Raw genomic sequence first — 17,292 nt, 5'->3', positions numbered from 1 at the left:
TGTCCACAAATTGAACGTTAAACTGTCTTTAGATTCATAGTCCTTCTTATTTTTGTGGGTTTTGAAAAAAATATTTTATAAAAACCTTTACTGAACAATGTTCTAATTTCTCCACAAGCGGAAGCCAAGAAAATGGCAATCAAAGAGGAAAAGTATGACCCTGGATATGAAGCTGCTTATGGTGGTTCATACATTGAAAAATCCACTGAAATCAATGGACAGTGCAATTTTGCTACAACAGAACCAGGTAAATGAGCACAATGGTTTGATTGTGAGTAAATCATGGAGTTTTATATTTTGTATTGATATAGCTTGTTTATTGAATGCTAAGCTGCGGCACGGTGGCACAGTGGTTAGCACTGCTGCCTCACAGCGCCTGAGACCCGGGTTCAATTCCCGACTCAGGCGACTGACTGTGTGGAGTTTGCACGTTCTCCCCGTGTCTGCGTGGGTTTCCTCCGGGTGCTCCGGTTTCCTCCCACAGTCCAAAGATGTGCGGGTCAGGTGAATTGGCCATGCTAAATTGCCCGTAGTGTTAGGTAAGGGGTAAATGTAGGGGTATGGGTGGGTTTCGCTTCGGCGGGTCGGTGTGGACTTGTTGGGCCGAAGGGCCTGTTTCCACACTGTAAATCTAATCTAATCTAATCTAACCTGCAGGATGCTGCTTTGATAACTTTTCGGCATATTAAAATATTAGTGAAGGAAGCATGCTACCTTTTTCGCAGATTCTCATTTTATTTTTATAACAGAATATCTTTTTGTTAAATTATCTTTTGGATTCAATCTTTGTTGTGATTTTGAACCACACTTTGTTTTCAGTCCATGGTTCTAGTTGAACCTTGTATTTGTAGGCTGGTAATCCCTCCCAAGGATCCGTTTGTCCTTTTTTTTAAAACACAATTAACCAAGAGTACCAGAACGATGAAGTACTAGTTCTTGGAGAAAGAAATTGTTAACTCCACATTTTACCGTATGAATGTTGCTACTGTTGCACTAACCAATATTGTGTGTTCCAGACAATAACTTGTTAATAAATTAGTTTATATTTGTGTGAAACAACTGGTGTTATTTAAGGGCATTCTAGAGATCAAATGAAATCATTCCTACATATGACATTTAAAAGATGAAGATGCATATTAAATATATATCACCTAAAATTGTAGGATATGAAAACTTGAAGTGATGATGTTTTATACCATATATAATTTGCATTAAGGTCTGCATTGCTTAAAAATATACAGGCATCATTTTTAGATTACTTACAGTGTGGAAACAGGCCCTTCGGCCCAACAAGTCCTCATCGACCCGCAACCCACCCAGACCCATTCCCCTACACTTACCCCTTCACCTAACACTATGGGCAATTTAGCATGGCCAATTCACCTAACCTGCACACTTTTGGATTGTGGGAGGAAACCGGAGCACACGGAGGAAACCCACGCAGACACGGAGAGAATGTGCAAACTCCATTGAGTCAGTTGCCTGAAGCGGGTATTGAACCCGGGTCTCTGGCACTGTGAGGCAGCAGTGCTTATCACTGTGCCACCCTAATTTTTATGAGATGGGGGTAGACTGACTAGATACACTTAGCCAATAAGCAGTTTTAGATTGTCTGAAATGGAGATCCCAGAAATGCCACGTGCATTTGAATGAAGGGTTACATTCAAAACACATCTGAAATGATAATTCAGTGGCTGAGTGGTTAATCTGTAGAACAGTGCCTAGGAAGATTGTGTCATTTAATTTTAAAGTAAACCGATCTCTTGTGGCAAACATCACTTGGAATACAGAAGGTGAGAAATTTAATGCATGACATTGTAAATGGCAGAGGATGAGGTTGACATATGATTTTAGACCTTATGGCTTCCAAACCTGCGACAGGTTTTTTTATCTGTTACTTTTGGGTTTGTTGTAAACTAGTTGAAAGGATTGCTAACTAATTTTTGATTAATCTCTATCATTGCTGTATCATGGAAACAGCAGTAATCAGGCTGGAAAGTCTTTGGTCTCTTTTCACCTAGTAGTTATTTTAGTAATTTATAGTTTAAAAATATAATGCAGAATGTAATGAATTCCATGATGACTCCAGGTGGTTTCCTATTATTTGTCTTGAAAGATTGTATGATATTCAAAAGCTTTGTACATTGTAATGTTACTGAATTTTGTAAGATTAGATTAGACTTACAGTGTGGAAACAGGCCCTTCGGCCCAACAAGTCCACACCGACCCGCCGAAGCGCAACCCACCTATACCCCTCCAATAGTGGAGTTTGCACGTTCTCCCCGTGTCTGCGTGGGTTTCCTCCGGGTGCTCCGGTTTCCTCCCACAGTCCAAAGATGTGCGGGTCAGGTGAATTGGCCATGCTAAATTGCCCGTAGTGTTAGGTAAGGGGTAAATGTAGGGGTATGGGTGGGTTTCGCTTCGGCGGGTCGGTGTGGACTTGTTGGGCCGAAGGGCCTGTTTCCACACTAAGTCTAATCTAATCTAATCTAACCTGCAGGATGCTGCTTTGATAACTTTTCGGCATATTAACTTCAATATTAAATGATATCATTTTGATCTTACATCCTCCACTTCAATATTTTTTTGACAATAGTCGATTTATTTCTATGTACACCTTCACTTAATATCAAGTTTGCCTAAACTTGTTTTACAGCTGCAACCAGCAACTCTGAGTTCAACACGGGATCAACATTTTGCCAAGTTCCTGATGGCCAGTGGATGACCCAATCATTTGCTGATCAGATTCCTTCAATCAATAATTACTGCACAGAGTCTCAAGAAGGAAATAACACATAATGAATTGATTGGTTTGCATAACTTGATGTTACTGCAGTTTTAATGCAGTCTTAAAAGTACTGTACCTCAGTTTTTGAACTGAAGAGGTTTTATCTTTTTACCTATTGCTTTCTAGAATTATGTGTAATCTTAATGATGTAGTAAAGATCAGAAAGTTGAATTCTTAAACTTTTAGAGTGAAACTTTGCCCAAATATTTATAGATGAAAGGAGAAACCATATCTGGTTTGTTTTGTTTTTAACGTAATATGATCAGGTGCTCAGTTTATTCCAAGAATTAAGTTGAGGTTTCTTACGAGTACAGATTCGCTTTTGCTCAAGTATTACAATTATGAGGCTGTTGAACCATCCAGAAATTCCTTCTGTTAGTGTTAGCAGCAAGTCAGAATGCAGTGAAGCCTTTATCAATTTTGGTCACAATAGTGGTGGGAGTTCTACTTAAATCATAATGTCCTCCATTAAACTGGATTGTAACAGTGCTGCTTAACGTCTTGCTTATTTGAAATTCTTATAATATTTGCATTTCTCAGGATGTGTGCACATCAAGTACTATTAATAGCAGTTTCACTTTCAGGTCAGTTCGGACTACCTTAATTTTATGTTTATTTGACCAAAGGGTGCATTTGTTTTAAAAAAGAAGCATACGTTAAATACGGGTCCAGGTGTCCATTTGCTTATGCAAATTCAACAATAAAATCAGAGCAGTTTCAATTCATTATTTTAAGTTCATTTTGAAACGTTAGAGTTCGGGGCATGTTGCTTCTCCTTAGAAAATTGAAACTCTTAAGCAAGATGAATTTTTCATGGTCTCAGCCTTTGTGTCTTTAAGGATGAGAAGGTGCTATGGATTTGCAAAAATAATGAGCTTAACAAATCATGTTTTACATTTGAGCAGATGTTCTTTAATACTTTAAATCTTCTTTGTAACTCAAAGTTGCTAATTTAATTCATATTTTAGCAATAAATTCCCCTTGTGTTTTTATCAATATTGCTTATTAAAAATTGACTCTTTCTTCTTTTGCACAAATCCATTTTGAATTATTAGGAGTGGACTATAGTTTGTCAAGTTGACAGTAGTGCACAAGAAGAGCCAGAGGATAAGTTCCCTGCCAAATCTTTTTGTTAAAAATTGGAGACTCAGCAATACTGTAGTTACCTTTTAGTGTTTGAGGTTTTAATGTTTTTTCTAGTATGAACTGTGGGGGTGGGGCAGGACAGGGGGTTTGAAAAAAAGGCTTTCAATTGAAAATTGTCTGACAATTAAATGGAACATTCACAATTCTGGCATTTCAAAGCAATTTTCCCTTCAAGCTAAACTTGTGTAATCATTTTCTTTTGACTTGATTCAAATTTCAATAAAGAAAAAGCAACTGATGTCCTTCGCTGGGCACTTGCACTTAACTCTAGAGCAATATAATTCACTCAACCTGTTTTTAATCCTTACTCTCAACAGAAATTGCAAGTGCAAGAGAGTTTAAACCCTGACAGTAATGTAGACTGAAGCAGATTGACAGATAGTGACGTGGACAGTTAATAATATTCTTGCGCCAACAAGGAGAGGGCCTTGCCGAAATCCACAATTCGTGGTGTGGTCTTTTAAACCCAGCCACTTTTTTGTTATTGCCAACTGCTTTCAATGCCCAGTATGGGGTTCACTCAGCACATTGGCTATGGATGAGTAGGAAAGCTGAATGAAACATTTTTTGCAGATTCTGTCAGGTGACTACAGGCAGCAGCAAGATCCTCCAGAAGAAACCTATGGTTTGCTTCTGATTGCATCATCATTCACCATCCCCTCTCACTCCACTACTTGACTATGACCCCTGTTAGGCTTTCATTACCCTCTTCCGCTGGTATGAAGTATTGCCAGATTTGTTCAGGGGTCTGGTCTGACGTGGTGGGGGGGGGTAGAAAATAAACAAGTCCCAGGCTCATACCTGCCAGTTCCTTCCTTACTTTTAAACTGTAAATTTTAAAACAGGGAGAAAATAAAAATTCACTCAACTGTGACACTATGTAAATGCCTTAAAGGTTCATTGAGGAAATTATTGTAACTAACCTGCATGACTGTTTTCAACAAATAATTTGTAATACTGTCTCTAGTGACTTAAAGCTGTTTTACCAGAAATTTTAAAGTTAACCATGTCCTATTATCTAGTTTGTAAAATGTGCCTGTGGGATTATATACAAGTAAATGTATTCTCATTTGAACTGAATGGGCAGCTACTGGAAACTTTTAAAAATGTTGAAATGATACTGTTTACAACTTGTAAATTTGGTGCTCAATCCTCTTGCAAGAGAGTGATAGTTTTAAAATCTGGAAAAAATAATAAAAAATTACAATGAATTTTTTTGCTTATTTTGTTTGAATTTACGTGTTCATTTACCTGCATCAAACTTTGAATGCATGTGAGCAATGTCTGATTTCACAACAGTGTCACAAGTGTTTATTATTCGCTCAGGATGTGGGTGTTGCTGGCTGGGCCAGCATTTATAGGAAAAAGAGAGGTCTGCAGATGCTGAAGATCAGAGCTGAAAATGTGTTGCTGGAATTTCCTGATGAAGGGCTTATGCCCGAAACGCCGAATTTCCTGTTCCTTGGATGCTGCCTGACCTGCTGCACTTTTCCAGTACCGCATTTTCAGCTCGGGCCAGCATTTATAGCCCATCTCTAGTTGCCCTTGAGAAGATTGTGTTGAGCTACCTTCTTGAGCTGCTATAGTCCATTTGATGTAGTTGCACCCACAATGCAGTTAGCGAGGTAGTTCCAGGGTTTTGACCATTATTGTTGAAGGAACGTCAACATATTTCCAAGTCAGGATAATGAGTGGCTTAGAAGTGAACTTGCAGGTGGTGGTGTTCTTGTGTATTGTTGCTGCTATTTTCAGATTGTAGGGGTCATACATTTGGAAGGTGTGTCTTAATTCTGCCAATCTTTAAGCTAAGCAAGGTGGTTCACACTTTCTACACAGGGATTGATTTTTAACTGCTAGTTTTTAACATTAAAACTGCTAGCAAAATCAATTTTATTTTGCCACACCAGTGAGATGACTTTAACTTTTATTTTCAAATCCATATGTCAGAGAGAAAAAGTAACAATTGCAATCTTTTAACATGAGACTTACATAGTTTCTTTGCAGTTTGGAAGTGTTAGGGAGTACCAAGCTTAATGCAGTAACAATCAGAGGAATATGTTATTCTTGTGTTATGTACCTAGCTGCCCTTTTATTTTATGAACGCTTTGATATTTTCATACTTAGACAGTATAATTTGCCACAAACCTATTCAAAACAAATCTAAAGGATTTTGTGAAGCTGTTGTTGCATCTTTACTATTGATTACAGTTGGGTTTTGTATTGAGGTTATGCTGCAATGTTTGGAGTAAGTTATTCAGTTTTTTTTAGAAAATATCACTGCAGTGGCACTTTTAAAACAAGTTCTTTATCAATACCCAGCTTTGTAATTTTCAGTGATTTCCCAGATTTCTGGAGAGTTCCAGATTTCCTTTAAATAAAAAACATGCTTCCTAATATCATCCCTGAAAGTTCCTGCTGTAACAATAAGGTTATTGCTCTTTATTCCAGATGTATACTATTATAAAGGTTACATTTCTAAATTATAAAAACCTAGTGAAAATGAGGCGAGACCTGTCCACAGTTCACATTTCACACTGTACATCACTAATCTTACCTAAAGTATACAAAAGCAAATATGAAGCTGTTTTTGCAGTCCCTCAAAAAGGTTATGGTCGTAAAAATATTTCTGCTGCTTAGAGTTCAATTTGGCAAAATATCAAAATAACACATCTTCTGAAAGTACTGTTACTGTGCAAGATTACATTTTCTGAAGTGAAAACATTTTTTGCTAAATAATACTGAATAACTATCTTTTTAATCTGATATCTTAATTCTGTTGCAGTAAGTTCTGCTGTCATTTAATTCACAGAAACATATCAGACATTTGGAGACTTAATAGCTTAAACCACAGCATGCCTTTGGACAAAGGAATGAGATAAAAATTCTATACATGATAGAGCTCCTAATTGTTAGGTCGTACTAATCTAAAATGTCCTGTTGGATCAGGAAGATACCATCTTTCCCAAAATTCCACATGAGCCGCGGGATAATCCCAGGGTTTATACCTTCCATTCCAATGTAGTAATTTAGCTTCAGAAAGGAAGTGTTCTGAATATCTGGCATCAGGACTCCAGCCTACAGAAAAACAATAAAGTGCAGAAATTACACAAGATGCTCCATGTCTGGAAATTTAAAGCTGCGTCCATGTGATAATTTAGTACATGTATCATATGGACACCTCTTGGAATTCTACTTTTTTGCACTAACTACTTTTATAATCTTTCAATCCCATCATAAGTTTTGTTTTAATCAAACTGATCTTTCTATCATTTTGAGCTTTTTCTAGCTGTTACATTTTTGCCAAGATTTTATTCTGCTGTGATATGACATAATAGCCTGATAATTGTTCAGTTTTTTTCTCTTGACATTAATTTTTCACCATATTTTCAAGGCTTGCGCAGTAAATGAATACAGACTCTAGTATTTGAGTATTTGGTCAGTAAAAGTTGAATGATTGGAACACCAATTTTTAATATCAGGCTAAGATTAGATCTGCAAATGTGTTGCTGGTCAAAGCACAGCAGGCCAGGCAGCATCTCAGGAATAGAGAATTCGACGTTTCGAGCATAAGCCCTTCATCAGGAATAAGATTAGATGCAGACTTTTTGTTTTGTCAGTTTTTAACGTGTAATATCTAAAATACTAACATTTTCAACATTATTGTTTAGCCAGAATTGCCTCCCATTCTACATAATGTTTTCCTCTCTCCAGCTACCAATCTTGCTATAGAGATATGGATAGTGTTTGTTAGTTTGATATGCATCCAATTTTCTAGATTCTTTCAAAAAAATTGTTCTTTGTCTACTTTATCTGTTTATACCAATCATATTTCATACAGCATCAGACTTTATAAATTGCAAGTTCTTATCACATATCAAATAACTTTCAGATTCAAACTGTCCCTTCCTGATCAAGATCAATAGAGTTGTCTTGGTCTCAGTTTGGAAATTTGACCTGCCCAAAATATCTTTAATTTTTGCCTCGGTGCTTTTCTAGGTTGCTTTGCTGACAACCTAGCACTTATCTCATTTTGTCTGAATTGGTGTGATAGAGCTTTCCAGGATTCTCACCTTTGTTATCATGCCTAACTTTATGCTGATTGTTGCTTTTTTTTCATTATTTGAAATGTATTTTTGACCAATCCAATCTTTTGTCTTGTCATTTATTGTGTCCAATGTTAACATTATTCCTAGATAACAAAATGTGTCTGATCTTTTCATTTTTTGACTGTGATATAATGCATTTGGATATCAAGAGTCTTTTGGTTTTCTTACAATTTACATTCAGCTGTTTCTCCTCACTTTTTCTTTCATTACTCTGTCACCAACCTTAACCTTTACTAAGTTGGTTTCTGTAAAGCATCGTTGAGTTCTGGCACTTGGCATCTACATCAAAATGGCTTCCAAAGGAACCTGAAGCAAAACAATGGTCCTGCATCTCACAACTGCTTTCACTTCAGTGTTGCACTCTGGCCTGCACCTAAAATGTTCCAGATTCCTTAAAGAAGAACAACTGGGGCAATTGTTGAAACACTCCTTAACAACAAAAGGTTTAGAGACCACCTTGGACAAGGAGTACATGGAACAGACTGGCCAACATATTACCACCGAACTCCCCAAACCTGTTCCAACTTGTATACAAGTAACCTGCCAACCATCTAGTATCATGCGTTCTTCTATGCTGGTGTCATCTGTTGTCTTCTAAGCACCGTAGCACAGATACTTAAACATGCTACAAGGATGATAGACTACTGCAATACATTGTGTGTAACATTGATCTCTCTAAAGCCATGCCTCCATTTCTTGATATTAATAACTTGTGCTTGTCCATATGTTCATCAAGCAGGTCACTTCAAAATTCTTAACTTTGACTCGGGCAAGAATGCTATCAGTGCATACCTTAATTCCCAAACCTTCCCAGATTTCATCACATAGTTGAGGCTGACTGTTGAGTGTGGTATGAGGGAATTCTATACTTTTTTTTAAATAATCTGTGCAGTCGCGCTTCTATGCCTTTTTAGATGGATCTAAAATATGCTGTGCCATAATGTGTAAGAAAAGCAGGGAGTTACACTCACCAGAACTAAAATCAAAAAGAATTAACTGATGGTTGTAGAACCTTGGTTCCATGAAAACTGACTGCTGCTTTAGTTTGCAAAATAATACTCCATATACTTCCAAGTTAATTCATTGGTTGTGTAGCACTGGAATGCACAAAGGATGTGAAGGATGCGATGTAGCTGGAAGGTTATTTTCCCCCACAATGTTTCTAGTTTGAATTTACTGAAAACCTCTGGAGAATGTTTGGCACAAGGAAAACTTTTTTAAAGCTGTGGGAGAAATCTGGTGAACTATTTAAAACTAATGTACGTTCCTGGCTGCATCCCCTACACGTAGAATGATGGAGATGTACAGCACGGAAACACCTTTCAGTCCAACTTGTCCAGGCCGACCAGATATTCCAACCCAATCTAGTCCCACCTGCCAACCCATATCCCTCCAAACCCTTCCTATTCATATACCCATCCAGATGCCTTTTAAATGTTGCAATTGTACCAGCCTCCACCACTTCCTCTGGGAGTTCATTCCATACACATTCCACCCTCTGCATGGAAAAGTTAGATTCCTTTTTCAAATTTTTCTCCTCTCACCCTAAACCTATGCCCTCTTGTTCTGGACTCCCTCACCACAGGAAAAAGACTTTGTCCATTTATCCTATCCATGCCCCTCAGTCTGCCATATCTTAAAACTATCAGCTAACGATTATTAGCAACTTTTGCATTGCTCGCTTGGATTGTAAAGAGTGAGATTGAGTGGAAAAACGATTCCAGGAATATGATTTTAAACAAAACTGCGCTGAAGTAGAATCTTGTCTTTGCTATTTAATCAATGATCTAATGGCTATCCTTTTAGAGAGCCCACCAATTTGTATTCCATTAATTGGTGAGTTACGAAAGGAGTTAGAGAATGCACTCCTCCAGCAAAGGTAGTGCTGCCAAATGTCAACCCTATTTCTCTTAAAAACTGCATGACTCAAGTCTTTTCATTGCAATTTCAGTTTAAATAGTTACAGTTTCCAAATGAAGTCCAGTGAGTAAAATTTAATTCAAATATGTTGCAAAATATCATTTCTTTTAACCTCCATTCAAAACACAAAACTACTGACCAGAACAATATTAGTAATCTAATGTAATCTATGTAATCCAACAAGAACTGGGTCTTACCGAGGTGTCGAATATGCCATAAAGGGTTCAATAAGGAATGTTGGTTGTGAAATACTATCAACATAGGAGGGGTCACTACTCCTTCAGCTAGTGCACTGCTGTACAGATTCTCCCTAGAAAAGAAAGGAAACTGAATAAATGAGAAAATCAGACACGCAATATTTTCATATACTGAGACAAGAACCCCATTTCTGGTAATATCAGTTAATAAGTACACTAGAAAATATTGCAAACATTATTTGCAAAATAGATATTATTTCACGCATTGTTAGATACAAAAATCTTCATCCTAGGATGAAGGTAACAGTGGTCAGGACCAGGGGCGCAACATGTACCAGGAAATAGGGAAGGCAAGGTCACGGTGATCATGGGAGACTTCAATATGCAGGTGGACTGGGTAAATAATGTTGCCAGTGGATCCAAAGAAAGGGAATTCATGGAAAGCTTACAGGATGGCTTTTTGGAGCAGCTAGTCATGGAGCCCACAAGGGAGCAGGTTATTCTGGACCTAATGCTATTTAATGAACCAGACTGTATAAAAAATCTTAAAGCAAGGGAACACTTAGGAAGCAGCGATCATAATATGGTAGAGTTCAGTCTGCAGTTTGAAAGAGAGAAGGTAAAATCGGATGTAATGGTACAGTTAAATAAAGATAATTATGAGGGCATGAGAGAGGAACTGAAGAAAATAGACTGGAAGCAGAGCCTAGCGGGGAAGACAGTAGAGCAAAAATGGCAGGAGTTTGTGGGTATAATTGAGGACACTGTACAGAGGTTCATCCCCAAGAAAAGAAAGATTATCCGGAGAGGGATTAGACAGCCATGGTTGACGAAGGAAGTCAGGAAATGTATTAAAGAAAAAGAGAGATCCTATAAAGTGGCCAAGAGCACTGGGAAATCAGAAGATTGGGAAGGCTACAAAAACAAACAGAGGATAACAAAGAGAGAAATAAGGAAGGAGAGGATCAAATATGAAGGTAGGCTAGCCAGTAATATTAGAAATGATAGTAAAAGTTTCTTTCAATACATAAACAAACAACAGGCAAAAGTAGACATTGGGCCACTTCAAACTGATGCTGGAAGCCTAGTGATGGGAGATAAGGAAATAGCAAGAGAACTTAACAAGTACTTTGCATCAGTCTTCACAGTGGAAGGCATGAGTAATATCCCAACAATTAAAGGGAGTCAGGGGGCTGAGCTGAGTTTGGTTGCCATTACAAAAGAGAAAGTGCTAGAAAAGCTAAAAGGTCTTAAAATTGATAAATCTCCTGGCCCCGATGGGATACATCCTAGAGTTCTGAGGGAGGTGGTTGAGGAAATAGCGGAGGCGTTGGTTGAGATCTTTCAAAAGTCACTGGAGTGAGGGAAAGTCTCCGATTGGAAGATCGCTGTTGTAACCCCCTTGTTCAAGAAAGGATCTAGACAAAAGATGGAAAATTATAGGCCAATTAGCCTAACCTCGGTTGTTGGTAAAATTCTAGAATCCATCATTAAGGATGAGGTTTCTAAATTCTTGGAAGAGCAGAGTCGGATTAGAACAAGTCAAAATGGACTTAGTAAGGGGAGGTCATGCCTGACAAACTTGTTGGAATTCTTTGAAGAGGTGACAAGTAGGTTAGACCAAGGAAACCCAGTGGATGTGGTCTATCTAGACTTCCAAAAGGCCTTTGCTAAGGTGCCACACAGGAGGCTGCTGGGCTGCTGGCCCATGGTGTTCGAGGTAAGCTACAGGTATGGATTGAGGATTGGCTGTCTGACAGAAGGCAGAGAGTTGGGATAAAAGGTTCTCTTTCGGAATGGCAGCCGGTGACAAGCGGTTTCCCTCAGGGTTCAGTGTTGGGGCCACAGCTGTTCACGTTATATATTAATGATCTGGATGAAGGGACTGGGGGCATTCTAGCGAAGTTTGCCAATGATACAAAGTTAGGTGGACAGGCAGGTAGTACTGAGGAAGTGGGGAGGCTGCAGAAGGATCTGGGAGAGTGGTCCAGGAAATGGCTGATGGAATTCAATGTGAGCAAATGCGAGGTCTGGCACTTTGGAAAAAAGAATACAAGCATGGACTACTTTCTAAACGGTGAGAAAATTCGTAAAGCCAAAGTACAAATGGATCTAGGAGTGCTAGTCGAGGATTCTCTAAAGGTAAACATGCAAGTTGAGTCCGTGATTAAGAAAGCAAATGCAATGTTGTCATTTATCTCAAAAGGGTCGAAATATAAAAGCACTGTTGTGCTACTGACACTTTATAAAGCTCTGGTTAGGCCTCATTTGGAATATTGTGTCCAGTTTTGGTCCCCACACCTCAGGAAGGACATACTGGCACTGGAGCGTATCCAGCAGAGATTCACACGGATGATCCCTAGAATGGTAGGTCTGACATACGAGGAACGGCTTGTATTCATTGGAGTTTAGAAGATTAAGGGGAGATCTAATAGAAACTTACAAGATAATACATGGCTTGGAAAGGGTGGACGCTAGGAAATTATTTCCGTTAGGCGAGGAGACTAGGGCCCGTGGACACAGCCTGAGAATTAGAGGGGGTAAATTCAGAACAGAAATGCAGAGACATTTCTTCAGCCAGAGAGTGGTGGGCCTGTGGAATTCATTGCCGCAGAGTGCAGTGGAGGCCGGGACGCTAAATGTCTTCAAGGCAGAGATTGATAAATTCTTGATGTCACAAGGAATTAAGGGAGAGTGCGGGTAGGTGGAGTTGAAATGCCCATCAGCCATGATTGAATGGCAGAGTGGACTCGATGGGCCGAATGGTCTTAATTCCACTCCTATGTCTTATGGTCTTAGGATTAAAATCCGCCTGTGTCTCATCTGTCTCCTTTGCTGTAACCTCCTCCAGCCCAACAAACCTTCATTTCTCGCCTCCTGCACATCCCAATATTCCTGTTTTCCACCAACAGTGCCCATGCCCACTGTTGCCTTTACCTTTAAGCCATAGAATTTTTTTCTTAAATTTCTGCATTTCTACTCCTGCCTTTGAGATGCTCTTCAAAACCTAACTCCTTGTTTATCTTAATACCTCCAAGTGTGGCTCAGTGTCAAATATTGTCTGATGGAAACCCCCATAGCATACTGAGATATACTAGGTTAAAAGGCTATAGGTAGTATTGTAAACTTTAGAAGATATTTACGCATGCTTCCTGATTTCCTTTTGTTTCCTTTTTTTTTAAGAAGGACATATTATTTCAACTATTGTGGACAAAATCAATTTGAGGATTGCAGGATTCAGAATTTTCAGAGAGTGGGAATTTGAGTTGAAAGCAATAATTATTGCTGGGTCAATAATCCTCAATGACACTGCACTGTTGCTGCGTTGTCACCAATGTTTCAGGGCAAGTACAATGGGCCAAATGGTCTCCTTTGCTATACAATTCCATACAAATGGAAAATAAATGGGACTTAGTCCTTCAACTTTCTATTACCACTAAACTGACTTAACTTTATAGTGGCATTGTGGTCGTGTCACTGGCTAGTGAGCCAAAGATGCAGGTCTGGTGATGTGGGTTCAGTTCCCTCCACAGTACCTTTATCTGGTCTGGAAATTGTGCCTCCACATCCTCAGTGTTTGGCTCTTAACTGCTCTCTGAAATGGACTAGCAATCCATTCAGTCCAAAGGGAATTAGGAATGGGCAACAAATACCAGTGAGGATCACATCCCAGGTATGCAGAAAAGAATTATACTATAGGTTTGGTCTGTTGACGTTTTAGTATTCTCATTGCTATAATAGAGAGATGTGGATAAATGATTGACAATTCCTGGGTAAATTGTTAGCTTTAATGTGAGAAACACGTTGCACAAATGATGATTGAGAGGAGAAGACAATCCTTGGTTTTGAGCAAGATTAAGAAGTCCTGACAAAGAGTAAAGTAGTAGCACACAAATATTTCAGTTCTTCACATTGTCATTTCTGGATAGTTCAGATTAGTTGAAAGCAAACTAAACTAAACTTAATAAAGATTAAAATGAAAACTCTTAACACTTGCTTGAGCAGCATACAATATTGGAGCAGTGTTATGGACCAGACCAGACCAGACTAGACCTCCCCTCAAAATATTTTAAGAAGGTGGCCTAGACCCTAACTTTTCTTATTTTAAAGGTAGATGTGAGGTGTTGTGTTTCAGATGCAATGTGACCGGTCAAACTACTCAACATTAAACAAAACAACTTCTTTTATCACTCTAGTTAAAATACAAACAAAAGAAATAGGAATTTAGAATAACAACAATTGGAAAACTTAAACAAATAATAAATACACTACCTATTTCTAATTAAGTGGTCCAATAGTAAAATCCCATAAACACACCCCTTGGCAAAAAGGCAAAATCAGATACAGATTCTTCATATTAGTGGGCGGCACGGTGGCACAGTGGTTAGCACTACTGCCTCACAGTGCCTAAGACCTGGGTTCAATTCCCCACTCAGGCGACTGACTGTGTGGAGTTTGCATGTTCTCCCTGCGGGTGCTCCGGTTTCCTCCCACAGTCCAAAGATGTGCGGGTCAGGTGAATTGGCCATGCTAAATTGCCCGTAGTGTTAGGTAAGGGGTAAATGTAGGGGTATGGGTGGGTTGCGCTTCGGCGGCTCGGTGTGGACTTGTTGGGCCGAAGGGCCTGTTTCCACACTGTAAGTAATCTAAATATAGTTGTCCAATCCAGGAGGAAAAAACATCAAGGTTCAGAGAGAAAAGTAGCTGGAAATTCACTGAAGCTTTTAGCTCTTTCGAGACTCCAAGTTTCTGTTGCTACTGAAAAAAAACCAAAACCTTGAGCTGGACACCCATTCAGGCTGCTTCTATTGTTCCAACGTTTGAAAAAACCTAAAGGTCTCACAAGGTGTTTACTTGAGTTGTCTTCAGTAGCCATTCAGCACCACTGCCTTACAACCATTCTTTTTTTAAAAAAAAGGACAAAATACCTGTTTAAAGTGACAGCATCATCACAGCAGGAGTAAGCCACTTGGCCCTTCAATCTTATCCACCAATCAACATGATCATGACAAATCTCCCAGCTCAGTATTCTGCTCCAGCTTTCTCCCCATGCTGTTTGATCCCGAACAACTGTATGTAACTCTTCCTTGTAAACATTCAATGTTTTGGCTCCAACCACTTTTTGTGGTGGACAATTGCACAGGCTCACTACACAGTGGATGAAGAAATTGTTCCTCATCTCAGTGTGAAATGGCCTTCCCTGAGCCCTCACACTGTTACCCTTGTTATCTGGAACATACCACATTTACGCTGTCCAGTCTATTAGGATTTTATAGATTTCTATGAGATTCTCATTCTTCTAAAGTCCAGTGAATAGAATCCCTACAGTGGAGAAGACCATCTCATCCCGACTCACCCCATCTCTGTAAATACGCATTTCCCATGGCTAGTCCACTTCACCCGCACATCCCTGGACACTATGAGCAATTTAGCATGGCCAATCCATTTAACCTGCACATCTTTGGACTGTGGAAGGAAACCCATGCAGAGAATGTGCAAACTCTGCACAGACAGACAGTCACCCAAGTGTGGAATCGAACCTGGTCCCTTGTACTGTGAGGCAGTAATGCTAACACTGAGCCACCGTATCACCACAATCTAATCTCTCTTCATAGTCTCCTCTGAAAGACAAAACAAGTTTTTCTATATGCAACAGCATGAAAAATGTACAAAAGAAACTGTGGCAGAAACTTGATGTACAGCCAGAAATGTGCTCATCAAAGACATCCAACAGCCCTGCCACAAAATTTCAACTAGAATTTTCACTTTTTTTTCAAATGTAGCAACAAATCCCTGCATGTCTTAAACAGCAGAGGGAAAATGTTAAGAAAATAAACTGCCTACAGCTAACTGGCTGTTATTAAGCTTACAATCAGTGAAGCATGACTGAAAGCGGAGCACCTGAAAGGGATCCCAGCTATAGGCTAAGGGTTTTTTTACTGGGATTTATCTTGAGCTCTCGGTTGGCTAAGTATTCAAATCTACTAATATATTTAAAATAATGCATCTGTACTCTCCAATGTCTTACCCTCATTGCAGCACTGTCTCCAATTTCTGTAATGGGAAATGTCTGTGTAAAACTAGTCATGTTGTAATTACATTCTTTTCCCAAGGGCATTACAATACTACCACTGTTAGGATAGTGCACTGAAGCAGGACAAGTTTAAACATCAGTCTTCATAATAAATATGGATGTAAGAATATATTACAGGTACACCCATTAGGAGAGAATCTATAATACTAAAATGGGAATCAATTATATTTGTATACCTTGGTTCAATTAACACCATAACCACAAATCAACATAATGCAAATGTCTCAGAAAAGAGGGCTGTGACTCTGCTGATATTGTAGGCTTCCATTGAAGAATTCACTAGCCCATACAAAGTGAAATATTAACCCACTGTACTGTACCAAGGTATAAAAACATATGAAAAGCACAGGGCTTACTCGACATTAGCCACCAGCCATTTTTCCAATTGCTTAGTAATCCGCTGTCGTTTCCATTCTGTAACATTTGCAACAAACACACCAACATTAAACGAACAGGTCGTGGGACTTATCCCTAGATCTCGGACAGTTGGCTTCCGGTAATCCAAATGTCCCATATATGTGGTCTGGAAAGATAAAGAGACAAAGTTATAATTGCGGTGACCAAAAGATAATGCAAACTAAAGGAAGCCATTTTGTAAATAAAGGTCCACTTTCAATATTGGTTTAAGCTTTATTGTTACCGACATCGGTTCAGGTCACCTGCATTCCCATACTCCTGACCATCTCGTGAGTTGAGGTCAGATCACAGTCTGTTGAGAAGGCAGCAGCATGGCCAGGCTTCAACACAGTGTTGTACAAATCCTGGATATCACCTGCAGTGAAAACCAGTCCAAATTCAAATACCAAGGTATAGTTACAGAGAGACAGTCAGCAGTTTAGCCAAAACATATCAATTACTGTAATAACACTTATGTGGATGGTCACATGTGACTATTTTACACAGCAGAGCAGGCTTGATGAGCTGAATGGCCTACTCCTGCTCTTAAGTTCCTTTAAGAGCTGGGGAAATAGATATAGGGAGAGGCTGAATAGGCTGGGGCTATATAATCAAATACTTGAGATGTATGCAGAAACTGTGGGG

General features: G+C 39.1%; 2 protein-coding genes across 3 annotated transcripts in view; one reads left to right on the top strand and one right to left on the bottom strand.

Moving 5' to 3' along the window:
• LOC132824863 (G/T mismatch-specific thymine DNA glycosylase-like) overlaps positions 1 to 3,784 on the top strand; it is a 28,791-nt gene extending 25,007 nt beyond the window's left edge. For both annotated transcript variants that reach the window (XM_060839663.1, XM_060839662.1), the window contains exons 9-10: positions 119 to 247; positions 2,657 to 3,784. In XM_060839663.1, coding sequence (XP_060695646.1) covers positions 119 to 247; positions 2,657 to 2,799 — 272 coding nt within the window. In that variant the 3' untranslated portion in view covers positions 2,800 to 3,784. The remainder of the gene's footprint in view (positions 1 to 118; positions 248 to 2,656) is intronic.
• Positions 3,785 to 5,841: 2,057 nt separating this feature from the next.
• glt8d2 (glycosyltransferase 8 domain containing 2) overlaps positions 5,842 to 17,292 on the bottom strand; it is a 45,905-nt gene continuing 34,454 nt past the window's right edge. The window contains exons 7-10 of the mRNA XM_060839246.1: positions 16,911 to 17,023; positions 16,608 to 16,774; positions 10,158 to 10,270; positions 5,842 to 7,009 (exon numbers count right to left, since the gene is read on the bottom strand). Coding sequence (XP_060695229.1) covers positions 6,837 to 7,009; positions 10,158 to 10,270; positions 16,608 to 16,774; positions 16,911 to 17,023 — 566 coding nt within the window. The 3' untranslated portion in view covers positions 5,842 to 6,836. The remainder of the gene's footprint in view (positions 7,010 to 10,157; positions 10,271 to 16,607; positions 16,775 to 16,910; positions 17,024 to 17,292) is intronic.

Source organism: Hemiscyllium ocellatum, chromosome 19 (assembly GCF_020745735.1).
Source record: "Hemiscyllium ocellatum isolate sHemOce1 chromosome 19, sHemOce1.pat.X.cur, whole genome shotgun sequence".
In the NCBI taxonomy this organism is placed as follows: Eukaryota; Metazoa; Chordata; class Chondrichthyes; order Orectolobiformes; family Hemiscylliidae; genus Hemiscyllium; species Hemiscyllium ocellatum.
Note: the sequence above shows the minus strand (reverse complement) of the source record. Positions and strands in the feature narration are given on the sequence as shown.